At 46.9% G+C, this 26,402-nt stretch overlaps 1 protein-coding gene and 1 pseudogene across 4 annotated transcripts in view; one reads left to right on the forward strand and one right to left on the reverse strand.

Annotated features, from left to right (window-relative positions):
- Nucleotides 1-26,180, forward strand: part of EGFLAM (EGF like, fibronectin type III and laminin G domains) — a 168,185-nt gene extending 142,005 nt beyond the window's left edge. For 2 of the 4 annotated variants that reach the window (XM_069491909.1, XM_069491911.1), the window contains 7 exons: nt 306-422; nt 2,793-2,973; nt 11,030-11,108; nt 13,978-14,121; nt 19,944-20,027; nt 23,629-23,732; nt 24,513-26,180. In XM_069491909.1, coding sequence (XP_069348010.1) covers nt 306-422; nt 2,793-2,973; nt 11,030-11,108; nt 13,978-14,121; nt 19,944-20,027; nt 23,629-23,732; nt 24,513-24,667 — 864 coding nt within the window. In that variant the 3' untranslated portion in view covers nt 24,668-26,180. Of the gene's footprint in view, nt 1-305; nt 423-2,792; nt 2,974-8,725; nt 8,750-11,029; nt 11,109-13,977; nt 14,122-19,943; nt 20,028-23,628; nt 23,733-24,512 lie in introns of all 4 variants that reach the window. The other 2 variants (XM_069491908.1, XM_069491910.1) reach the window with 2 other exon arrangements.
- On the reverse strand, nt 3,428-4,210 carry LOC138397849 (small ribosomal subunit protein eS1-like; annotated as a pseudogene).
- Nucleotides 26,181-26,402: the final 222 nt, after the last annotated feature.

Consider the following 26,402-nt stretch of genomic DNA (forward strand, 5'->3'; position numbering starts at 1 on the left):
AGGGAACAGTAGTGCAGTCTGCCATGGTCATCCTGACGTAACTATGAGGTAGATATCATGACTCCCATTTTACAGATGATGAAACTGAGTCTCAGACACATTAAGAAATTTACCAACATTCAAGCAGGTGGTAAGTAGCGATGCAAAACAATGTGAAGGTCAAGCCCATGTGTAGACAGATTGTTGTGATGGGTCTTGAAGCTGTCTCAACTCTTTGGTCCTCAACAGGGAACCAAAGGCATATTTGATAGTTTTACCCATCTATTGTGAAGTTATACCATGCTGTGTTTTTAATCTGTTGGCAGGGAGGCTTCACACAGATTAAGTGCAACACGGACATTTTTATTGGCGGAGTCCCTGATTACGATGACGTGAAGAAGAACTCGGGCATTCACAAGCCATTTAGCGGGAGCATCCAGAAGGTAGAGGCTTCCCTTTCTCCCGCTGACCGTGCCACCCTGACTGCAAGCAATGGAATTCGACGATTGTGATCAGTGTAATTTGCTGCACCAGGGAAAAACGCTTTGAGAAAATTTTAAAATGTTAAAGGTTTTATTTTTGAATGCCCAAAGCATAGCTTTCCAACCCCATTTTCTTATAACTCTGCTCATGGTCTATGCCCAGCAGACATTCTGTGAATGCCACTCAATGAAGATGAATTTTTATAGCAAAACCACTAAAATATAGTGGGACTGCGATGGGAAGCAAATGGCAGGAGGTCGCTGCAGACGCCTCCGCAGTAGGGAAGGCGGCGCAGGGAAGCGAATAGAACTCTGGGCTCTGTGTGTCGCCTTGGCTTTACTTGGCAGTTTGTTCAAGATAAGGGCAAACTCTCATCCCCACCCACATACTTTAGCAGTTGTTATTCATTAATCATGTAACCAGGCTCCGAAGAGCACAGATTAGAGTCTTTCCCTAGAAGGTTCAGAAAAAACACTCAGTAAAAGGGACCAGCCTCCCCACCCCCCACCCATTTGCCTTCCCTGGGGCTGCTGGGATCCCTCCAGCCGTGAGGACCTGCTCTGCCTGCAGCTCGGCTCCCCAGCCAGAATGGCAGGCACCAAACCCTGGGAGAAGCAGGATCTGAAGACAAGCAGGTGTTGTTCCTGCATGTTAGCTTCATCCTGTTTTCCTTTAGCGACTAATGGCGGCGTGTTGGCCATTGGTCCTGTTTGGACCTAAAATGAAGTATGAGAGGGGCTGAGATGAAGGAGGGGCGGTGAAAGGAGTCCTATCATGATTCGCAGCCCCTGAAGCTGGGAGGGGCCCTGGGGCCGCGATCCTCTCACCTTGTATGGCAGCACCAGGCCCAGTCTACGTTTGCTGACTCTCGTGTGTTTCCCCTTGTTGCTGGACTGCGATGTCAGGAACACCTCATTTCATACCCTCGTGAGTGGGATTGGCCGTGCCTAATTATGTGTTTGAAATTCTCACTTGGGAAGTGAGCCAAGATGCTAAGATACTCCCCCATCTGCCCACCCTTCTCAAGCCGTGCCCTCCCTTCACGCGCACACATGGCCCTTTCCTCCTGTCTCCCTTGAAAGGCCACCCTCTCCTGCCGTGACTGAGTCGTGGGCTGTGCCGTGTCCTGCAGTGAATGGCACCATTCTTGGCTTGTGTCATTACACATCACTCAGTCTCGTGGTCCTTCACTTGCAGCACGAAAAGGGGAGACTGTAGGGGGCTCCTAGTTACTCCAGCTTCTCAGAGTCAGGATGGGGAACAGTGTTCTCCCAACTCCCCCAGTGCTCTCCAGAGGCCAGGCAAACCTCTAGAAACTGGGATTGGTGGCAGGCAGTGCCATCGCTAACCTCTTATAACCCCCTGGGCAGTGGAGGCTCCCCTGGGAGGTGTTCTGTCTGTCTCCAAGTTCTGCAAAGCCACCAACAGCTCAAAATAAATACACATTCTGCGTCAAGGGCTGAAAAAGTTGGGTCTCTTTATTTGGGGTTAGGGGACCCAGTAACCCCTCCTCAGAATTCTTCAGGTTTGCCAGAGCCACGTTGCAGGGGAGGGAGCAAGGGAGCACCCCAGCCCAGGCAAATACATGCACAGAGGTATTAGGATGTGACCTGAGTTTCACTTACTTTTTTAGTGGTGGGGAAAGTGATGTGGAGAGGAAGGGAAATCAGGAATGTTGGGGAAGGAGGCTAGCAGGACTCAACAGGACAATTGGAAGAGGCCCTGTTGATGGAATTTAAGAGACTGCATGAGAACACTGGCCAGTGCACACGGAAGTACACCAGGAAGCCCCTCTGGAGTCCACAGCCACCAAAAGCCATCACTGTCCTTTTGGTTCCTGCCTCCAAACCTGGCTTTATACTCTCCCTACCCTGCTTTATAGCAGCATCTCTCAACCTTGGCTGCATCTTCCCAGGTAATTCTTGGAAGCTTTAAAAGTTACTGACAACTGGGTCCCACCTCAAGAGATTCTGGTTCAACTGGTCTGGGTGGGCCCGTGCGTTAGTCCTTAAAAGCCCCCCAGGTGATTCTAAAGTGCAGCCAGGTTGAAAACCCAAACTTTGTACTTCTTGGGACTTCTTTACAACCTTCCCGAGTGGCCAGTCTTCCAGGACCAGAGGAGTGCTTTATTCTGAAGATCCTCCCAGATGTACCAAATGTAATCATTTCAGCTCCTGCATCACTTACAAGACCATAAAAGTAGGAACTGGACTTAAAAAAAAAGTTTTGATCTCCCTACGTACAGCTCAGGTTAGTGCTGAGGAATGTTCTAGAAGACTACAAAGGTGTTTCTCCAATTCCTGAGTTTCTTCACATTTTTCTCTCCCAAGATCATCCTGAACGACCGAACCATCCACGTGAAGCATGACTTCACATCTGGTGTGAACGTGGAGAACGCGGCCCACCCCTGCGTGGGGGCCCCTTGCGCCCACGGCGGCAGCTGCCGGCCCAGGAAGGAGGGCTACGAGTGCGACTGCCCCTTGGGCTTCGAGGGGCTTCACTGCCAGAAAGGTACACTCAGGGCCTGCTTCCTGGGGGAGTGGGGGGAACAGCCAGCCAGCCAGGGGACCACCACTCTTGAAGAGCTGATAACACCGGTACAGCCATAGTGGTTATTTTGACCAATCATTTCAGTAACTTATTAGATGATTAATTATATATAAACTACCATAATTACTTAATAAGAATGAAGTGATGAAATGATTCTGCTACAATGGGTAAATAGCTTCCCCACCCCCTTGCCCTGGCTCCTTCCCCGAGCATCTCTTCATGGTCCAGCAACCAAAAAGTGAACCCATAACATAGCAGGGGTTTCCAGGATGTCTGCATCTGAGCTGCTCCCAGAGCCTATCCTGATAGGTGGACGCCTGGGCTTTATAAGCAGATAAATATTTTGATTAAATATATATATATATATATTTTTACAAATAGGACTTTAAATTTGTCCTTGTTAAAAATCTGAAGTTTAAACAGATTCTTGGACTGGCAGTTCATGTCCATCAGCTCATTGAATTTTAGCAACTGTCTCATCCCAAGGAGCTTTTCCAGAACCACTACGTTCACCAGGAAGCTCCATGAGTTTTCCCAGTTCAAACCTGGGCTTCTTTCAGCATCGTAGCTGTCCTGACAGAGATAATCATGGAGGAGATAAATAGACTGGCAAGTCTTCTCTGTGTCTTTTCCAGTGCTGTCTGGAATCAATTTATAGACCACGTCTTTCAGATCATTTGTCTGCACCTCACGGTCATGGTGTCCATCATCTTCTTCCAGAGTTGGTGGACCTGTTGGTGCTGAGCGTAAGAGGTCTTCCATATCTGGCTGTTGTGGTTCTTAGTAAAACCAACCAGAATAGATGAAGTAAATAACCATCAGAGTCTTGAGATCAGCATAAGCTGCAATCATGGTCTGCCATTTTTTGACCATGGAACACATTTTGTTGCGGGCAAGGTCCATGCCATGTAGTAAGTTAGGCAGTTTTTGCCCTGAAAATCCTCAGTTAATCTTCCTCAATTTTCTAAGTACAACTTCGTCATTTTGCAGATCAACAGGGCTCACTTCAAACACAGGACCCTTGAGGCCATCGGTTGCAATCTGGGTTCCTTGAGTCCTGGTGACTAGTGTTTTTCCAATATTTCTTATATTGAACACAGCAGGTGCTCTCACATCATACCAGTATTTTTTAGAAAATGGATCAACCTTTTTGCCACCTTTTGCCTTAGGTAAGGTGCTTGTTCCTACCAATCACCATGGTCCTGCTCAAGAGAGCCAAAAGAACTTAACTAAATGTTTTGACCCTGTCTGTGAGGACTGTACAGAGAAACCTTGCCCAAATGCAGAAAAACACAAATTATGCATTAGTTGCTCCAAACTAAAGGACTGTAAAAGAGAAACCTTGCCCAAATGCAGAACACAAATTATGCATTAGTAGCTCCAAACTAAAGTTTACATAAACTTCTGTAGAGTGCTATTTTCCATGCTCTCAAATCACCTGTACTTTAGTTCTCTCAACTGTGAAATGGGAATAAAAACAGCACTATTATTGTGTATCTAACCCAGAGGGTTGTGTGGTGTAGACTAAATGAGGCAATGCATATAAAGCATTTGGAAGAGTGCCCGGTAAGTGCTCAACCAATCAACCCATACTAGTCATTGTTATTATTGCTGAGAAAAATAAAACCCAGCAGCAGGTTCTGGGAGCTACTCAATTTCCATCTTGCCCGTGCCTGAAAGCTCAGGCAGGTCGTAGACCACGAGTCCCCACTTTCTACACCTGCCTGAGGCGAGCAGAGCCTGTGGTCCTGGCATCTGGAATAAGCTCACCCACATCATTTCCTCATGTTGGGCCACTTGGACCTTTTTGTTTCCAAAGTCAGTGTGGTCTCACCTGCCCAGGAACGAATTTAATAAAAAAGCGAACAGGCCTAAAGGACACAAAGCAGGAAGCCTCGGAAGTGATGTGCTCTTTTTGTCTTTTCTATTGGTTCCCAGGTTCCCGATTGTTATCAGAAGTAGGGCTTAGAGGAAAACTATGCGTCACAGGTAGAGATTCTTGTACATACAATAGTAGGAGATGTTTTGCAGCAGTCTTGGAAAATGGGAAAGATGCCATTTGCTGATTAGAAAACTTAGTAGTATTTCTTATATTTAAATGAATTTGACACCTGCATGGCAAATCATGAAATATATGTTTCAATAAGGAAGAGTAATTGATCTGCCTGTGAATTGTCTTAATTGTGCTTCTAACAAGCAAATTGTTGTTTAGCTAATAGGTTTTACTTGCAAAGATTTAGTTTAAGAGTGGCCCATTCGTTCAGAAAACTGGGCTTGAATTTTATACATCACTGTTTGAATTTCCTAAGTCTCCAGTTTTACCACAGGTACTTTAAGTCTGCTCCTGCCTTCTAATGCCAATGGTCAATATGGAGAGTCCAGACTGAAATGAACATTTAGCCATGGAAGAAGGAAAGGATAATTTGTGATCTTGTTAGCCCTCATTTCCTGCTGTAGACCATTAGCCATAACAGATACAAAGTGTAAACTATAGGTTCAGGTTCAGTGGGATACACATCTCACCTGAACAATGGAGCAGGTCCCAGTGAGGGCCTGGGTGTCACGAGATCTGTGGGAATGGATGATGGCAGAGGGGACTGGGGGGCATTTGAGCCTCTCCTGCAAAGATGGTTGGGACCCAGACTAAATCCCAGATGAGCCAGCAGCTACCCTCCATGTTGTGACACTATCTCCTGTGCTTTGAAATCATGATACTGCTTATAGCAAGGTTCATATATGGCAGGTAAGGCCTGTATCCCATAATTTCCTCACCTGTCATGACTGGAGAGGATTAACAGGGCTCTGGGATAATTTTTCCCAAGCTCCAGCAGGTGTAGAACTGTGAGCAGTTACCACACAGACTGCTATAATATTGGGGAAATCATCTAGCCCTGTATTAGGATTGGAAAGAAAAGGAAGAGAAATGGGCAATTGCATTGTTCCACAGAGGTGCAAGAGAGCACACTGAAAGTTTGGGTGAATTCTTAGCTTGAAAGACCAAGAATGGTTAGAAGCCATTTTTGGTTGTCAGAGAAAATCTCATCTCATTCAGCAAGGTGATTCTTAGCCTCATATATTTAAAAGTTGAGGTTTTTTATTTTTTTATTTTCCTGCCTGATCATCAAACCATGCTTCAAAAGCTAGAACCTGTTCCTAGTTACCCAGTGCTTTTACATGGAGCAAAATGTCATAGAAATAACCAGCGCGAGGCCTCATCCAATCCATACCCAGGAGCACCTTCTCCATGAGGAATTTCATTTTCTAGATCCTCGGTGAGTGGTTTCTCTAGCCTCCTCAGACACTGTGGCAGGCAGATTGCACAGGGCCAAAGTGGGAAGATTTGACACTCGTTCTCACCTTTTGGTGGCACAGGAGGGCAGCGGCTGGGAACTCAGATCACAGAGCGGTTCCAGGCACTCAGACTACCGTAGTGGTTTCGGGACCCCTTGGCCTTGGTTGTCCCCCTCACATTCCACTGGCTCTCACTTTCAGGCATCTTCTTCCCCCTAAACCTCAGCACCTCGTGCACTACCCCAGTGCCTAGGGCCTCTCCTCACCTCCACAAGGCCTCCCCCTCACATAATTACTTCCATCCTTAGAGATTTCTTTCCTCTTTTCTCTCTCATGTCAAAACTGACCCATCTTGTGTCCTAGTCCCTCAGAGCTCATGTATCTAAGTTACTAATGTGTTCTGGCAGAGTTTCGCAAAGTGCATGTAAAAAAATAAGTTCTGAGGAATATTAATGGCTGCCGCGCGCGTGCACACACACACACACACACACACACACACACAGAAAAACACATACATTCACATATACAAAATGGGGGGTGGGTTCTTTGCTCAAATTTTGAATAACCCTTTCTGCGGGACTTCTTAGAGCCTTCGCTATGCTCTAAGTGTCCAAAAGGTGGATACAGGACACAGGTTTTCTCCAGGTTCTCCCAGCCAATAGTGGACAGGTCACTTGGAAAAGAACTTCTGAACTTTGGTCCTCCCGTCCTTTCCCTGTATTACTGAGAACAGCTGGGACTCAGACCGTGCAGGACCCCGGGAGCCACTAGGTGGCGGTGTTTCTCCGTCCCAGACGGGCCCCTCAGCACACTGCAGATCCCAAAGCCTAGGCTCAGGACACAGTATACTCTCCATGGGTGCAGTCCTAAAACACCCAGTCTTATCTGATCGATACAGAGCTAGCACTGTATGCCACGTTTAGGATATTTTATGTTGTATTTAGTAGATTCACATCGTATTGCTGAGTCTGATCTGGTTATTATTTTTTTTTTTCTTTGGTCCCAGTGTATAAAAAAATAGCTTCCATAAATAGAGCCTCTACTTTAAGAAAACTCTCTCCATAACAACACAAATTAATAAGACACATAAATTCTGCATACTACGAGGAATTTCTTTTCTTAGGTGTATCATTAAACAGTGGAAAACGTGGGAGTGTTTAGCCTAGATGTTGTTGATCTTTAGCTAGTTGAAGAGGTGGTAGGGTAGAAAAAGGTTTTGTTTGTTTGGTTTTGCTTTTGCTTTTTTACTTTGTGGCTACAGAGTCAGCTTAATATAATAAAAGAATTTTCTACCAACTAGAACGGCCCCAAAATAGCATGTGCCGGCCTGTAGGTTAGTGAGCTGCCCACGGTGGGAAGGGTTTCCTCGGGCTGGATGGCCACCATCAGAGCTGCTGCCCAGACGGTCCTGCTTGGTGGGAAAGCTCGACTTCAGCACCCGCAGGGTCTTTTCCTTTGCTGAAGTCCTGTGAGTGTGTGAAGGAGTCATTTGTCCCTTCAGCTCCTTGTGGTCTTTGGGGAATTCAAGTCCCCCAAATGGAAAGTTTGCTTTGCCTGGGCTGCAGGACTGCTGGCTTAGAGGCTGCTATTCCCTGGGGTGTTTTTTTGTGTCAGATGGCACAAGCTTTTAGGTACAAATGTGAGGGAATGACAAAAACACACATCAACTAATAAATCATTGCCACGGAGAGAAGAGAGTGTAGAAAAGATTAGGTATAAGGGTTAGGTTAAAATATAATCATGTTTACAATATTTAAACCAACTCCAAGGAGCCAGAAAGGGCCCGATGGTCACTTCTATCTCTGATGTTTTTGGATGGGATTAATATTTGTCCATACTACTGACTTAAACTGAGTGTATTTTTATTACTCTGTATTCTGCGGTGTTGTTTCTGGAGAGAGCCCTTGCCCTTAATCACAAAATAACCAGGGTTCTGGGATCTTGCAAAGGGGCATGGGGTGGGAGCTGGAGCGATATTTTCCACCGGGGAGAGAAAAGAGGCAGCTGGCTGGCTTTTCATTCCTTCTTCACATGTAATCCGGAGCCAAGAAAAGTAATACTCATTGACAAGGTGAGTAACTCCTTAGCAAGGAGCTGTTCTCCAGGTTTAGAAGAAATGTGGATTGTCAGTTGAAGGCGAGGGAGCCTAGGAAGTGTCAGACAACTTCTAAAAATCTCCTTGGTTCATGCCGCCCCCACCTTCATCAAGCCGTGCTGGAGGAAGGGGGTGCGTGGCCTGGTGCCACTCATGCCTGGGAGAGATTTCCAGTGGTTCCTCCTGGAGCTCATGTTCACATGCCCTGAGAGGACATTCGGGCCCCTTGGCAGAGAAACAAATGATCTGCAACCAAAGGAGTTGGGATTTGACAATGACTGTGAAAGTCTGACTCTCCCCGTTCTCTTTCATGCTGGCACCGGGCAGAGTGTGGGAACTACTGCCTCAATAGTAAGTACACTAAGTCCTGTGACAGACTGTGGCAGTGCTCTGGGCTTGTGCCAGGGCCTGCCAGGGCAGCCGACCACATGCTGGGGGGAAGCGGGGTGAGTGGTGTGGGAGCTCGGACGTGGCCACCCGGGCAGCGGGAATCCTTGCTCCCAGGGCTGGCCCCGAGAGCACACATGGCAGGCCCTGGGGGGGCGCCCGAGTTCCTGCACTGGGGGCTTAGCAGGCATCAGTCTCAGGCTCACAGAGACCCCTCCAGGGGCTCCATGTGCAGAGCTGATGTGTGACAAGCACGTCCCGACCCTTTCAAGGAGTCCAGGGGAACATGGCTATTGGCCACAGGCCCACGGCCGTGGCCAACAACAGCAGCGACAGGCCCTGGCTGTACCTCTCACCCTGCGGATGAGCCAGACCTGCCAGAGCTCTTCGTTCTGTGCAGCTCCGGGAAGGCCTCCTCCCCCGGCCAGCTTGGATCTGGTCTCGTCTCCCTTCTCAGCATGGTGTCCTGCAGTGAGGGGCTGTCCCCACACCTGACAGCTACCCCTGCCTCCTCGGGTTCTGCCCTCTTCCCCCTTCCACTCGCATTTCCATTTCCACTCCCCTGGGCCCATTCCCTCCTCTCCTTTCTCTGCACTTCCGTCTTCCTTTCTATTTCTCTGTCCTCTCCTTGCCTGTGGCTGCCCCTCTGCGGCTCCCTCCTTTCCCTGCCTCTTCCTCCTGGTCTTCCTCGGCACCCGCTTTCCTCCTCCTCGCTGCAGCTCTTCCCTGCTGCTCCCTCTTCCCACTCAGCTTCCCACTCGGCTCCTTTCCCGTCCTCGTGCCATTCTGCACCCACTCTTTTTTCCTCTCCCTTTCTCCCTTGTTCCGCGCCCCCCCCATCAGGGAGCTGGCCGGTGCGGCAAGAGCCTTTGGGTCCATCCCTGACAGGTCCTCGTCCTCGCCCAGGGCTGTGCTGATTCAGAGAACCACAGAGCAATTTCTTGGATGGTTACCTCAGAAATTGTGTTTTAAGTTTTTATTACTCTTCCTTTGCTGTTCTTATTTTCTTTCCTTTCTCCCTTCTTTCCTTCTTTTCTTTTATTTTTTACAAAAAGGTTTGAGGACTTGCCAACATAGGAACTTAGACTTGGGGGCTTATTGTCATTGGGTTTGCTGCTATCTCTCCTTTTTTTAACGTTTTAAAAGTTAAGTTTGAACTCTTCCTATGGCTCATAGCATCAAATAATTATACATTTCCTCTCCTGGGTGCAGACTCCTTTGTTCAGCGACTTCTTTGGCCACATATTTTTTTAAAACTATAATGTGTCTTACAAGCTGGCTTATTCTCTCTCATTTGTGTATTTCTTTGAACATGAGATTTATTCTACCTTAATTTCTTTAAGCTGCCATTTCTGCATCTTTCAAAAGCAGAAAGAGATATGGCTGTTTTCTCTCTAGCAGAAATCCCCTAACTCATCCCCAATTTGTGACACCAAACACAGCTACATAACCTATTCTTTTGCTAACCATGTGTAAAAGGGTGACTCCTGAGGATGTCACCTGAAACAAGGTGATAAGAATTTGGGAGGCAGGAAATACATCTCTAAGATATTGGCAAGTCAAGAGGGCACCGGAAGCCAGAATCTGGGAGAGCCGGTCTGGCGCACGGTCTGTTCCTGTCTTAGCCATATGAGCTCAGACGAATCCTTGATGCTTCTCCTCCCCACGTTCCTCTCTGTAAGTGGGAATGAGCAGCCTACCCCGCCCCGTACTCCCTGCGCCTTCACGAGAGTGTGGCGAGGGTCTGGTGGAATACACTGGAAGGTGGTCAGAAACGCAAGAGGCCTCATCCATCGTGCTTTGCAGCCTCTTGAGGTCACAGCTGAATAAAGAATCCTAGTGTGCCTTGTCTAGAGATTTGTTTTCTCTGCCTCCCTTGGAGAACATCTGGGGTTATCCCCATCTGCTCCCCATATGGTCCAAGACCTGCTCTTTGGCTTCCAGGAACAATTGGGAACAGTTCAAGTTTCGGCACATTGCAAGGCCTTCTCAGCAGAGCTGAGGCCAGTGACAGGGACAGGACTTGCCAGGGAGGGGAGAATGGGAAGAAGCCAGCTCCAGCCATCAGGCCGGGCGACTCTGGGTCTGGCCAAGTGTGTGTGCGGTCGAGAAGAAGAGGCTGACAAGTTGCTAACTGTTGTATTTCCAGGAGCTGGCTTTCTTGGTGTTTTCCTGCTATGTATGTGAGTGCAGGGGTCAAGAGAGACATGTACCATGTAACCTCTGTTTTCTGTTCTGTCGCAGCCATCACAGAAGCCATTGAGATCCCGCAGTTTATCGGCCGCAGTTACCTGACGTACGACAATCCAGATATCCTCAAGAGGTAATGAGCCTCCACAGGACCTTCCTTATCTTTCCGAGGGTCAATTTCTCAATATCTTTCCCAAAACATTTTCTCATCTGAAATGCCAGAAGATAATCCTCAAAGAAGACCACTTAGCCATAGCCTCGGGGGGGAAAACATGCACACATACACATAGAAACTAGAACAAAGCAAAGAAAAAACAAGCTCATTTTGAAAAATCAGCCTTTCAAACAACTTCGATACAAACAGTCCTGGAGAGTGATGTGATCGGCCCCAGGGTTTCCAGTATTCAGGCTTGGAGAGGCAGCGAGAATAGTATGTTCACGAAGCCAGGGTCACGCGTGTGCTTCCCTGAGCAGGGCAGGTAGCTTCCTGCTCCGCTGTGGCCATAGTCTTTAGCTTTGATCGGGCAGAAGGCTTCAGCTGCTCCCGGAACCAGGCAGATCCAAGCCCATTTCCTACTAGGTCAGTACCTACCCTGCGTCTTCATCAGCAAAGCTCTCATGTCCTCTGCAGGCTCTGGCCAGCGAGACGAGGGGCTTCTCATCTCTGTTCATGTGGATACAAGAGCACAGGACAGGGAGATGCACAGCTCTCAGCCAAGGCTTTTCACCCCTGGTGGCAGAAGCTCCAGCCCTGGGTTTTGGAAAAGCTTTTTACATGGCAACAGGGGAGGCTGGCCCTTGGCAAAATCCTCAAGCTTATCTTTGGCACTTTCGGTTTGCTCCTTCCCTCTTTTCCCTCCCCTGGTTCTTTGTAGTTTATAGTGTGTCATCTCTCTTTTTGGCCCTAGCACAATCATTCTAGAATTTTCCTTCCTGCATCTTAACACATTAAGGCAAATCTTTAAGCTAAAGGCATTCAGCTCCTAGGGTGGAGTTCAGTGGCTTCTCAGGGAAGAAAAGTGGTAGAGGGGATTTTTCCTGGGGCATTAGATGTCCCTGGTAACTCTGAATGTACACCAGACAGACATTGCTTCATTTCTTTAATCCCAGGTTGTATTTATCTATGTTGTCTTGGTGTGGGGATTTAGGTGAAGTGTATTCCCAGCCAAGAGAGCTCCTCTTCCTTCTTTGGCCCTTTCTCTCCAAAGATGGAAGGTCATTTAGCCCCCAGAAGGCAGTGACAACATGAAAGGGGCCCAAGTCTTTAACATCTGGTGCTTAGAGACCACTGGGTGGTTTGGGGGAGTAGAGGGACTTGGTGAGAGTGGGAAGCAAGGGGCCCCAAACAACAGCAACTCCCATAGCGCGTGTGTGTGTGCATGTGCACGTGCACATGTGTGTACATGCATGTGTATGTATGTGTGTGTAGATACATATGTATGTGTGTGAAGTTGCAGGTAAAGCCAAGTTCAGAGTCTATTTCCTTTCGATGCCTTTGGTGTCAAGTAACAGAAAGCTCCGCTAAAATGTCTTAAACATAAAGGATATTTATTGTTTTAGATAACAAGCAGTCCAGACTCAGACTGGATCTTGGGTTGATTTATTCAGAGAAGCAACTGCATCTCAAAGACTTGACTCCCATCCATATTTCTGCCTTGTTATCCTCAGCATACTTTCTGGGGCCACTCCCCAGCTGCCCCTAAGATGCTCATAAGTAGGTTATAAAGCCAGGCAATACCCAGTGAATGTAAAAAACTTTTTTTTTTCCTCATGTGACTTTTTAAAAGGGAAGGAATCTTTCCCAGAATCCTCCTGGTGAATTTCCTCAATCTCATTGGACAAAAGTGGGTCACATGTTCACCTCCAAACCAACCACTGGCCAAAGAAATGGGAACCTCTTGATTGGCATATACAATCAGTATTCCCCAGGCAAGCAGAAGGAAGGGACCTGGAGCAAAAGTTTGGGAAAAGCAGGTCTCTAGGGAACGGGCCAGGGCTGGATTGCTCTGCACCTGGCCTGGCGGACCTCGCTCCCCCTCACCCCTCTGAGGCCCTGCATGGGAAGGCAAACTGAGTCTCCCCCTGACTACATAAGGCTGGGAAGACTGGATGCAGGTCCCTCCCCTGTTTCCTACTGACTACATTCCACAGCTGCAGACGCAGGTGTGTGGGGCAGACAGAGATGGTACACATGGCAGGAGGATGGAAAAAGAAACTTTTCCAGTAGGGTTGTATTAGTAGCAATATTAAATTATATTTACTCCCCTCTCACCTTTGATTCAAGGACTTCAGGCCTGCTCTTTTCCTTACCGCAGAGGAACACTGATCACATTAGTGAGAATGGATTTCTTAATTAGTCTATTCCCAAGAACTGATAAGAGCATGTCAGTGTGCGAACCTATTCCCAGCCATGGCCCATCCTGCCTGAGCGCCTCTCCTTTCCTTGCAGCTCCCTGTTCCTCTCCACCCTGGCTCTGCCCCAACACTCCTCCAGACCATGAACCCATCAGGCCGCCTTCCTTGTCTGACACTCACCTCCTGTGCAGTCACACCTGTCTAGACCTGTCCCCAGGACAGTCCCTGCCAAAGCTGGTCATGCACAGCCATGGTCATAGCCCAGAGAGGCTGCTGATTTGAGCCTCTTGGTAATTTGGAAACTCACTCTCTGTTGGGGGATGGGCCCCTTGAGTGGTAGGACAGGAAAGCGTGAAGAGAGGTGTGCATGGGGCTGCAGCCTGCGACCATGGCATTGGCCATAGTCTTGCTAATCTGTGACTCAGCTGTCTCATGGGGGTTCACAGTGCTTGGGGAGGCAGACACTGCTGCTGAGTGAGAAGTCCAGACCTTTAGACCCATGGTGCAACTGGTGGTGGTGAAGTAAGTGTCAGAAATACCAGATCATCCTTACATCTGGTTGCTCGTGGCTGGCAGACAAAACTAGGATTACTCGGAAACAGATGTTGGTGGCTGATTTGATGGACTTGTTTGTATATTTCCTCCAGGGTGTCAGGGTCAAGATCAAATGTGTTCATGAGGTTTAAGACGACTGCCAAAGATGGCCTGTTGCTGTGGAGGGGAGACAGCTCCATGAGACCCAACAGTGACTTCATTTCCTTGGGCCTTCGGGATGGAGCCCTGGTGTTCAGGTAACCCCCTCTCTGGCTGCCTTCAGCAGTACCTTGGGATTTTTCTCAGACAGTGCAGATCATGCCAAGCAGAGTGATTCAAAAGTAAGCCAAAACCCAGTCTGCTGGAATTGGCTACAGCCTGAAGCTCCAGGCTTATTTGAGACTCCTGGTCTTTCTTTCCAACATGCACCTTCTAGAGCAGCAGTCAGCAAACTACAGCCTGCAGGCCCACTCTGGCCCACCTCCCATTTTTGTAAATTAGGTGTTATTGGAATACTGTCATACTCTTTCATTTATATATTGCCTGTGACTATGATCATGCCACAGTGGTGCACTTGAGTAGCTTCAAAAGGAACTGTATGGCAAAGCCTAAAATATTTGCTATTTAGCCCTTTACAGAGCAATTCTGTGCTGCTGTTCTAGTGTGTTACTGCCGTTTGCCCTCTATTCACAAATTATTAATGGAAGGAGTAGAAAGAAGACTCTGGTACCGCGAAGCGTGGAAGCGAGTAGTCGGCACAACACTCAGCAGTTCAGGAAGGTCTGAAGATCTAAACCCCAGGAGACCTGGCTTTGAGTTCTCCCTAGTTCTGTTATCCCTCTTTTGTTTTAATTCCAATGAATTTCGTGTCATTTAGTGGACACTCACGCTAGACATCAGAGAGGGGATTAAGGAAGTAAAAGCCCCCCACATGCCTGCCCTGTGGAGCAGATGGGTTAGAGACTGCGCAGGGATTCTCGAAGCTTAGCAGGCGTCAGAATCACCCGGGGGAAATGGCTGCCGCACAGATTGCCCGCCCCATCCCTGGAGTGCTTCCGGTTCAGCAGGTCAGGGGTGGGGCCTGCGAATTTGCATTTCTAATGCATTGCCAGGTATTTTGAGAGTAAATGTCACTTGCCCCACATCACGCTTGCACCTAAATAGCAGAGCATGCTAAGGGACTCAATCCCATGGTCGCTGGGGACTTTGGGGAGCCGTGTGTGGCTGAGGCTGGAGGCGGCAGGTGCGAGGCAGCTTCCCACCGTCTCCCCTCCCACGCTGCCCGCCCCCCTTATTGGCCCAGAGGTCAGACACGGAGCTCCTCACGGCCCGGTTCAGGCTGGCTGCCTCAAAGCCATTTTCTTGTGGTTTTCCTGTGGTTAACCTCGCCAAGGCCTCAAGTACTTGATTATGCCCAGAAAAGGGAACTGAAACAGTAGCTCAGCTGTGGGTGGGATGGCCTAACTCCCCCGCCAAACTACCAGCTGCGACCTCTCCACCACCCACGGCAGCCCCACAGGGAAGCCGGGGCTGCTCGGGCCACCGCTCCCGCCGGCTCCTGCACCCAGACCCCTTCCCTCACCCGCCCACTTGGCACCCTTCAGACAGCTCCGCTTCATCCTGGACATACTTTTTGTGTTACTGTTTCTTTCTCAGGTTTCTGAAAATTGGCTGTGTGTTTTCGTTCTGGAGTTAGTTCTGGAGTTAGTCCTGGAGTTAGAGTTGCATCTGTGTAGGATGCAGCGCCGAACCCAGGCAGAGGCCGACTTCCGCGCCTTCCTGGGCGTGGAGCCGCAGGGTCACGGTGCCTCTGTATCCCCCGTCTGGCAGTTATTCCACCACGGCTGTTCACGAGACACAGAGTTGTGGCTGGGCACAGAGAGGAATTATGGCGTAGGCCAGTGATTTGGAAATGCCAGCATACAGGGAGTCAGCAGGGAGCTTATTTGAAAGGTAGATTCCTGGGTCACCCCTACCCCTGAGATTCTGATGGAGTGAGTGTGTGTGGGCACCAGGGTCTGATTGGAAACAAGCACCCCAGGAGGGTCCAGGAACCCTGACCTGAGAAACAGGGTCTGAAGTAGCTTTGGAGTCAGATATGCCTGATCCTTATGGCCATGTGACCTCATGCAAGTTACCTAATTCTCTGAGCCTCTGTGCCCTCCTCTGTAAAAGGAAAGGGTTGGTTGTCAAGATTAATTGATTTATCAATTCCTGTAAAGGGCTTAGTGCAGGGTCTGGCATAGCTAGTTAGTTATTAGTCATAATGGTAATACAAATTTTTATCCTTGATGGAGTGTTTTTGGAGTTTTAGAAGCCTTTTCCTCAGAGAGATAAAATTTAGTTATTGCTGCAATTTAGTTATTATTGTTGTTGTTATTTTTAGTAAGTCATGGGCCCTGCCCTTGGGGAGCTCACATCAGTGGAAGCTAGAGAGGGAATTGTTCTACAGAGGAGGCGAATCATTCTTGAGGTTTCAGTGTTTGATACAGGACCTCAGCAAATAGAAGAGGAATCCTAAGATAATACAATTATATTCTCAACTTGCTTGACTTTCTTTCTTCACCTAAATGCTGGGTTTTGTTTTTTTTTTTTTTTTTTTTTTTTTGCTAATTTAGTGTTCAAAGCCCTTCTACCAAAGAGTAGGGAAGAGCAATGGAATTCTTAAAAAAAAAAAAAAAAAAGAAAACTTGTTCATGGTTTCAGCGCAAGACTGAACAGAAGAAAAGGAAATCAAAGCGCTCAGCTAAAATGAGTGCGGTTTTCTGTTTTGTTTTGTGTTTTCGTTTTTGTTTGCTTCATTTTGTTTCGTGATTATATGTGGGGCATAAAACCTACCACCGGGTGGGTTTGTGAACATCACTTGACTGGCAATCTTTCCCACTAATTTTCACCTCGTAACATTTTCATGCAACAGAGAAAGGGAAGAGATCTGACATTAGTAAAGTGCCCTGTGCTACCATTTAAAGGGGACACGACTAAAAGTGCCACCACATGAAGGCATGAAGGTGGCTGTGTGTTTTTCAAAAGGCCTCCTCCAGTGGCATATCCTGGTGGTCCACCTTGGTGCTCAGCCTCACAGCCTTCATAGCACACCAAGTGGAGTGGCTGAGAACAACCCATTTACGGAAGCCAGATTCCCAGGACATCAGTAGAGAAACCAGACATTCGTTCATTTGTTTCTACATTTTTATATTGAGGCATAACTATATGCAGTGCATACTTGTTCAGTGTACAGCTTGATAAATTTTAAAATACATGAACACCAAATCACCGCCACCCAGAACCAGATACAGAACATTTTCACCACCCAAAAAGGTTTCCTCATCCTTCTTCCAGGGAAAGTAGCCTCTATTCGTGGTCATTATGTAAAGAGGGAGCTAATCCAGGGTGAGTATCAGCATGCCTGGAGAAGCAGGAGCTTCTTTGGAGGGTCTGAAATCAGATAGAGTGGGGGTGGGGGAAGGGAGAGTCAGGCCATGGAGAAGCCCCCCAAGTTGCCCACCCACAGTGACGGCCGCACTCCTGTCTGCGGATTCAGCGTTGACTCCCCAGAGCACGTTCTGGCTCTTGGCGTGAACAGGAGAGTTATTAGGCTGGAGAACAGAATAAGGAACCCACCCTTTGTCCATACAGGATTGAACACAGCTGAAAGGTTTTCATTTGCTGGGTTATAATCACGTTCCAGTCCAGCGTCCTGGCACTTATACCCAAGTCACCTTGAATCTGAGAGCTGGGTGTTCCTGACCGCTCTGGTTACACATTCACAGCCTGTTTGCTCACTCTCACAGGTGGCTACTCCTCTAGGAGAGGCTTCACTCATTTAACTCTTGGTGACAACTTTCTCCTTCCTACTAGTCCCTCGGGGTGCATTGTCACCCCCTATATAAGCTAACTGCTGCATATGTCTGCAGTGGTGGGATTGTTTGTTTGACTCCCACTCACAGTGCTTTCTGCACATGTTATCTTACTTAACATTTTCTATGGTCCTTCAGAGAAGGAATTATTATCTGGATTTGACAGATGAGAAAATTTAGGCTCAGAGAGGTAAAGCAGATTGCCCAAGGTCACAGCGCTAGTAAACTGGCAAGACCGGAGATCAAGGCAGGTCCGTGGAATCTGAGTGTCCACACTTTTCCTATCATCCCACGTTGCCTCTTGGAACAGCCATAGCTAGTAATTCAGCTAGGTTTCTGTCAACAAGCAGCCAGCCTGCTTCATATTCATTCAACAAGCATTTGGCTGCCAAATAATGAAAACAGAAAATTCCACCTCCAGGCTGTTTTACACAAGGAGACATTTGATGTGGGAAAATTCATTAGAAAACAGTGGATTTTTCAGGGTCAGAGTGGCAGTTTTGTCCCATGGTTTGTCAAATCACCCCAAGTCCTATTCTTGGTTAAATGTCACTGGGTTGTGTGATTTCTTTGAGCTCCGTTATTAAGGCAATGACCCATGGTGCTTTCTCTGGGAAAAGCCAAGTGCTTTCTATTCCTGCTCTTTTCTGAGAATGAGTGTGTGCGAGTGCTCGGTAACTAACGCAGGTTTCTCTCAACACTCCTGTATCTCGGGCGGTGAAGTAAAGGGGAGACACCTCCTCTTATGAGATGAGGAGAGCGTTATCCCAGGTGGAACGTATTTCCTTTCAGAAACGTGATTACATGGGCTTGATTATATTATCCAGGGAAGGTCTAGGCAGTTGGCCCAATGCCCAGGTTAGAGTAGTCACTCACTAAATATTTGTTGAATTAAATTAAATTAGAATAATTGAATGAACACTGGATTAAGAGGGATATTTCTCTCTGGTAAACAACATGTTCATGTTGTCTGATACCCTTAAGGTATCAGTGCTAAGAAATGAACTTGAAAATAGAAAGCTACTAGGTGCACCTGATATCAGGGTAAAATGGGAGTTGAGGGCAGATAATACACCAAGTTCAAGTTCTACACGTTAGCTTTGTGATTTTAGGCCAATTCCCTTAATCCCTCTGGGGTTCAGTCTACTGTGGGATGTTCTGGCTTTTTTTTTTTAAAGTGAAAACACATGTATTAGTTTCCTAGAGCTCTGGTAACAAATTACCACAAATTGAGTGGCTAAAAACAGTAGAAATTCACTCTCTCACAGTTCTGCAGACTAAAAATCCAAAATGCCGTGTATTGCCAGGGTTCGTCCCTTCTGGGGGGTCCAAGGGAGATTCTGCTCCACGCCTCTCTCCAGGCTCTGGTGGTTGCCGGCAATCCTTGGTGTTCCTTGGCTTCTAGATGCTTAGCTCCAATCTCTGCCTCCATCTTCTCATGGCATCTCTTCTGGGTGTCTCTGTCTCTGTGTCCGAATCTCCTCTTCTTATAAGGATACCAGTGATATTGGATTCATTTCACCCTGATCCAGTATGACTTCATCTTAACTAATTACATCCACAAAGACCCTATTTTCAAATAAGGTCACATTCTGAAGTTTTGAATAGACGTGAGTTTTGGAGGGACACTATTCAACCCAGTATAACACATCACAAATGGTAAAGCTCTTCGTGTTGTTTCTGACGCTGTAGCGCTGATGCTTCTGTATATGGGAGCATACAAAAAGAACCTGATGACATTATGCTAAGTGAAATAAGCTAGTCACAAAAAGACAAATATTGTATGATTCCAATTATATGAGGTATCTAGAACAGTCACATCCATGGAGACAGAAAGTAAAAGGATGGTCATCAGGGGCTAGAGGGAGGGAGGAATGGGTACAATGAATTTTTGTTTTGCGAGATGAAGAGTTCTGGAGATTGCTTGCACGACAATGTGAATGTGTGTGCCTAACACTGCTGAACCCTATGCCTAAAAATGGTTAAGAAGACAAAGTTTATGTTGTGTATATTTTACCACAATTAATTTTTTTTAACTTCTAATCATTCATGGGTTGTCCTGGAAACCAACCAACCACCTTGTATAACACTGTTTTGTTTTCTGTTAAGGAAACCGCATTCTGTGTTCCAAAGAACTTTTGCACTGAGAATCGTTTGGGAACGGTGTCTGCCTGTGCTTTAGTGTTTTATTCTGTTCTCTTTTTCTTGTCCAATGCCTTTAGCTATAATCTGGGCAGTGGTGTGGCATCCATCATGGTGAATGGCTCCTTCAACGATGGTCGGTGGCACCGAGTTAAGGCTGTCAGGTGAGTCCCAACCACAGTGTGAGCCAGAGCCAGCAGCCTTGTCTGGTGTCCTAGCACTCCTCACCCAGGGCATTCAGGGCATTTTGCCACCAACTCCCACTGTACCCTCCACTGACGCTCACAGGCTGGAGAGACTGAGTCCACAAATCTTCACTGAACGGTAACCTTCTGGAGAGAAAACCTTTTGATGACTAACCCAGAGGAGGGTCTTGTTATCTAGTGAGGTGAAATTTCAGGGTATGTGTACTCGAGAGAATTCTTCAAATATCATTGCATAGGCAATTGCCACTTAAAAAAAAAAATTACCTGAAACCTAGATGCTGTATGTGGTTCACACAGCCCCAATTGTTAATATTTATCTCCCCTATCCCAGGTAATCACTACCCTGACTTCTGATTAACTTTGGGTGAATCATTCCTTTGATCTTCTTTATAGCTTTACTGTCTACACTCATATTCCTAACAATATATCTTCAGAAACCAAATAGTAGGCCCAAACCTAGAGATGTCAATACCACATGTTTGATAAAGGTCCCAGGAGAAAATAAGTTGAACGGCAGCTCTGGTTGGGGTTCCCCCAAGAATTTACCGAAACCCTTTCTGGGGAAGTCAGTGGGTGAGGTCATGAGTGAGGCCTGGGAAACATGGGGCTCACCATGGTCAATTTCCTACTCAGCTCAGCTGTCATGGGAAGAGCCCCACGGGGCCCCCTTCCCTGTCCCTGTGCCTGGCTTTGAAGGCCTTTGAGGATACAGAGGCAGATCTGTGCCTATCAGCTGCCCAGGTGGCCTAGAACCCCCTTAAGACAGATAGGGATTTTGACGAACCCCCAACTCTAACTTTTTGAAAAAGAAATGATTTCCCATAATGAATATTTATGGGCTTGAATTTCAAATATGTTCTAGAATATAAGTCAAAATGTACCGAATCCAACCTAACTCCAGAATACTCCAAACTATATGGCTTCTAAGTTCCTCATTTCTCTCTCTTACCCATCTTTAGAAGGGCTTGCCTGGAAACATCCCAAGGAATATGAAATGCTTGAGTTCTTACCTGCAACCATACTTGATCCCGACAACCTCTACTCTGGGAACATTAGGGAACACCCTACTGTCAGTTTCCTTGGGTAGAGATGGTTGGTAGAATACTCACATATTGTGGAAGGATTTTTAAACCTTCATTAATTGTTGTGGTTTGATTATGTGTATCAAGACACACACTGGAGGGGATGCCAGGCACTTCCTAGACCTCTAAGGAAACCAGTGTTAAATGACTTTCTCAAGACTATACAATTGTTTGTGAGCAGAGCCAAGATTAGAATCCTAGATCAAAGCCCTTTCCATCCCATCCCATGATGCAGCCCACCCACAGCTAGGATTTCAGATGTTTGGGAGGGATAAGGCAGTGGAATCTTATACCAGAAGAACATCAGATGTCAGAGCATCGAGCTTGGTGTCATGCAGATGGCTCAGCAGACTTGGCTTTTCCTGTTGGCATCATTGATCTCTCTCCTAGTGGGCTGCAGCGAGGGCTAAACAGTAGCAGTGGATCCCAGGAACTGGACAAGTGAGAGTATTTCAGCAGACAGTGTGTTGTGAGCAGAATGGTACAACAGGTCTCAGTGGGAACTGGCTCAATGCCATAGATGTCAACTATGGCAAGAAGGATGGGGTGGATACCTTAATCCTATGTAGCAGGCTGTGGGGTTAGAGCCAGGGGATCCATGAAGAGGACGTGCTCAAGGGAACCTTGCTTTGTACACTATCTTGCTCTGGGTGATACTGGTCTTGTAGGTATCAATCCCAGCAGAAAAGAGAAAACAAATTCTAATTCCTTAGACATCTCCAGGTGCCAGGCACTTTACATATCTCAGGCACTTTATCTCAGTTAATATTCACAGCAACCTAGATTTTATAATCTTCATTTTATGGATAAAAACGATGACATGATGATATTGGTAACAATAACACCACACGCCCCTACCAGTCTTTATGTATCAGGTGTCATGCTCTGTGCTTTGCATGCGTAGTGTCTGATCTCCACGATAGTCTTGGAAGACGGGCACAGTTATTCTTATTTCAGATGAAGATGCTGAAGCTCCACAAATTCACTTGTTCATTCATCTACATTGTGAGCCCTATATTATTCCAGACACATGAGATCCATCATTAAATAAAACTGAGATTCTTGCCTGATGGTCTTGCATTCTAATGGGAGGCAACAGACAATAAGTAATACATATGGTAAAGAAGTACTTATCTATAAGTTAGAGGTGATACCACATATTTTTTAAGTCTAAGATGCCATTGATTATAAGGCATATCTTCACTTCAGAAATATAAAAAGTGAGAAATTCTTAGAATTTATGTACAGTGTGTGAAAAAAATGGAATGTTTTAGAGCAATTATGTTTTCAAAAAAAAAAAAAAAAAAAAAAGGCAGGGCAAACAAGGCAAGCTGTTGGGGGCATTGCCTGACAGTCAGGCGTGAAATTTTAAGAAAGCATTTCCAAAATGGGGAGTGGGAGTGTATGGTCTCAGGGGTGAGGACAGAACAGGAGAACGTTCTCTGAAGCTCGGTACTGGAGGCGTTGCTGTCAAGCAGTGAGGCCTGGGCTGGTGTACCTCCTCCCAACCCCCCGTGCTATAGAAGCAGATGTATTTGCTTGAAGAAGGTTCAAGAGGCTGAATAGGTTTGGAAACCAGCTTAGAAAACTGCAAAGCCCTTGCCCCAGCTGAACACTTCCCCTCTCCTGTGTTCAGAATGACTGGGGCTCTGCGGGTCCCTTAGAAACTTCTAAGCCAATTCTTCTTCCTCTGCTAGAATAATCCTCTACCTACAAAAACTGCTTCATTGGCTTTGCTTGTGCTTAGAGTAATATTCAAGCCCCTCACGGCTCCCCAGGCGCAGCCCCCCAAACCCCTCCCCGCTCCTCCCCTTGGCTTCACCTGAAAGTTCCTCCCTGGCTCCCTCTCAGTCTTGGGGTAAATCCTGACCTCCTCATGAGCCCTCACCGTCTGCTTCTGGCTTCATTGGCCATCCCCTTTGTCCTTTGTGATCCCTCTGAGCTGACCTTGTTCGCTCATCTACTGTTTTGAGCCCTGCGGCAGCATCTGTGGCATGGGCTTTGCAGTTTTCTAAGCTGTCTTCCCTTTGCCATGGCTGCTGCCTCTGCTTGAGTTAGCCTTCTCCTCCGCCCCCCTTGCCCGGCCTTCAAAGCTCATCATAGGCAGAATCTCCTCTGAGAAGCTTGTCCTGCCCCACCCGGTAATAACTGCCCCGTCGCTGGTCTAGGTTGGACACTCCTGTGTGATCCCAGGGCACCCTTGCCTTCTACCATGGAGTGGTTGGTGGCTCTGCGCTGTCACTCCCAGCTTGGTTTTTTTGTCTTCCTCAGTAGACCACAAACTCCTGAGGGCCAGGAACTTGGGGTTTTTTTTTTTTTGGTTTGGATTTTGGTTTTTGCAGCCCCATCATTTATGGGGGTACATCATTACGTACCTGGCACATAGTGAGTGCTTTAATACATTTTTATTGAGATGGATGAATATTTGAATGAGCTCCCAAAATGGTGGAGTGTGGGGGATTTTTTGTTGTTTACAGGGATGGCCAATCGGGAAAGATAACTGTGGATGACTACGGGGCCAGAACCGGCAAATCACCGGGCATGATGAGGCAGCTGAACCTCAGTGGGGCTCTGTATGTAGGTAAGTGCCCTTGGCCAAATCTAAATTAGGCCAGTGCTGGTCTGGGTGGTCCTCCCTGGGCACTTCGCTGGACCAGTCAAATACCTGGAAATCAGGAAGCTCTCCAGATACTCCATTCTCCCATTTTCTGAACTTCTGACTCATAGCTGAGGGGACAGGAAGGGACTCACTCAGCTGCTTTTGTGCCTTGGACTGATCCACCAGGGAAACCATGCTTTTCTTGTTTATAGAACAGGAACCTGCTAAATATAGCTCCATGAATGCTCTCTGAGGAAGGAAGATCTGTCTTTCTGGTCCCTCTCAGAATAGAATGAGTAGTATTTCTGCAAATGGCTTACAACACACTAATGTAGACACATAAAAATGAAAAGCTATCTCTGTCCATATGTTATTTTCTAAAAGTGAATTTAATTGAAAGCATTCAACACAGTGTGCGTCTTTTGGTTTAAGATGATATCACCTCTAACTACACGCTACATTTTGTTGACATTCTATAACATTTCAGAATTTACTAGATACTATTTGGTCTCAAGGTGGTCACTTGGGCCAGAAATCACACATGAGGTATGTATTTATAGCCTTTGGTTGTGTACCAAATTGATCCAAGTCAACCTGTTCCTTCAAGGATAATTATAAAATAGGCAGAGATGCTGAACAGTTCAAGGGACCCACAGCCCTCACCCTGTCAATCAAGGGACCCTTTGCTCAGTAGACACTCAGACGCTCCAAAGAGGAACCCCGGCTTCCCCCTGCTGACACCTCCCTCTTGCTTCCTGGCAGGTGGAATGAAGGAAATTGCTCTGCATACTAACAGGCAATACATGAGAGGCCTCGTGGGCTGCATCTCTCATTTCACCCTGTCCACTGATTACCACGTTTCCCTCGTGGAAGATGCCGTGGATGGGAAAAACATCAACACTTGTGGAGCCAAGTAGCACCAGCTGGCCTTGCCCAAGGGACAGAGCCTTCTATCCTGAGAATCCCCGGGGCCCCGAGACCCTGCCTGATGCCGTACACAGAGGCCCGGGGACCAGGTGTGTTTCCTCTCATCAAGGAGAAAGTACACCCTGATGAGAGACTGAGAACCAAGACAGGAGTCCCTGGGTGGCCTTTCCCGCTGACACTCCGTGGGCCAAACCCAGCAGGATACTCTGTGTAGGAAGCAGTGGACTTTGTCCATTGAATGTGTAGCGGCTGCCAGAGATCACACATCAGTGCAAATTCCAGAGCCCGTCTGCTATAGCTCCATGACTGTGTTGTGATTCATAGTACATTAAAAAAAAAAAAGAGAGAGAGGAAGAGAGAGAAAGAAACCCACAAGGCAGTATTAAAATACTTCTCTTCTTCTCTGACTCATGACACTTTTAATGACAGCAGAATGACTGTGTGACCTTGAACTTCAAATTTCCCACCTTGGCCCATGGATTGTTCGGATTAACCCTTCCCACTCCTCACTGGCTGGCTCCATGTGCTCTGACTATTCCATGAAAATAAAGATGGAGGGAGAGAAACAGAATTATAATCATAATGTGGCCCCCTCCCCAAAGTTTACCTGGAATGTGAAATCCTTACGTTTTATAATGCAAATTTAAGAAAATGAGCCCCACGATTTTATAGCTGTACTTTTGTATGTGTATATTTTTATAGCTGCAGACTGTCCACACAGTATACTTTTGAAAGTTTGGGTAGATGACCCTGAATTCTTGCACACTTTCCTAAAAACTTTCTCCCAAAGGAGACTTGTTTGGGCCCTTTGTGGTATCAGTGGAGCAGGATTGGTAACTTGAGTGGGCGATGTGGGGAGCTGGCCATCCTCTTTCGGTAAATGTTGATGTTCAAAGGGATGAATATGAAGCTTTCCAAATAAGCAGATTAAAAGGAACATGTGTTATGGAGGTAGGTCACTGTCATTCTTGTTTTAAGAGAGGGGCAATATTTGTAGTAGACTTGAATAAAGGGGATGAAGAAGGCTAGAACTCATTCATTCATTCATTCATTCGTTTATGGAGGTGTTATTGACTTTGCAGAGGCCACGTCCGTACTCGTGGACACTAATACACTCAGTGTTTCTAAGGCTGTGCAGGGGTGGAGGGACATGTCCTCAGCATGGTCGGAGCTGGGCAAGAACCAGAGAAACAGGATTTCTTCCTTCTGCACCATCAGATGTCTCCTTTGCTATTCACCCATGTGACCCTGGGGACAGCTGGCTCACTGGCAGATTCCCCAAGACAGGACTTGCTAAGGGAAAGGTGAGATGAGCGCTGTCCCCAAAGAGGAGGGAAATATGCTCTATTAATACCTCATGCAAGTGCCTATAATTAGTCCCAGTCACGACTCTGCTCCTGTTTGTACAGCATCATTCAGCAAAGACTTTGGAGGTTTGTGCAAAACCCAGTTTTATGCACATTAAGAATTCTAAAAGATGAATAAATAAACCAGAGAGGTTCACTTTGTGCCCCAATCTCCTGCTTTCTGTCTTTGGGAATCTTTGATGACCAGGATCTTTCCTACCAGAGGAATCATGGTAACAGTAGAACAGTAATCATCATCATCTTCTCCTACCCACGTCACCTGTGAGTGCAATCCGAAGGGAAGCCACATGGTAGAAAGTGGGTCCTACCGCCTCCCAGATGCACTCACCTCAGCCTTTCCCTGTGATGATACTGGGTC

Source organism: Eulemur rufifrons, chromosome 17 (assembly GCF_041146395.1).
Source record: "Eulemur rufifrons isolate Redbay chromosome 17, OSU_ERuf_1, whole genome shotgun sequence".
In the NCBI taxonomy this organism is placed as follows: Eukaryota; Metazoa; Chordata; class Mammalia; order Primates; family Lemuridae; genus Eulemur; species Eulemur rufifrons.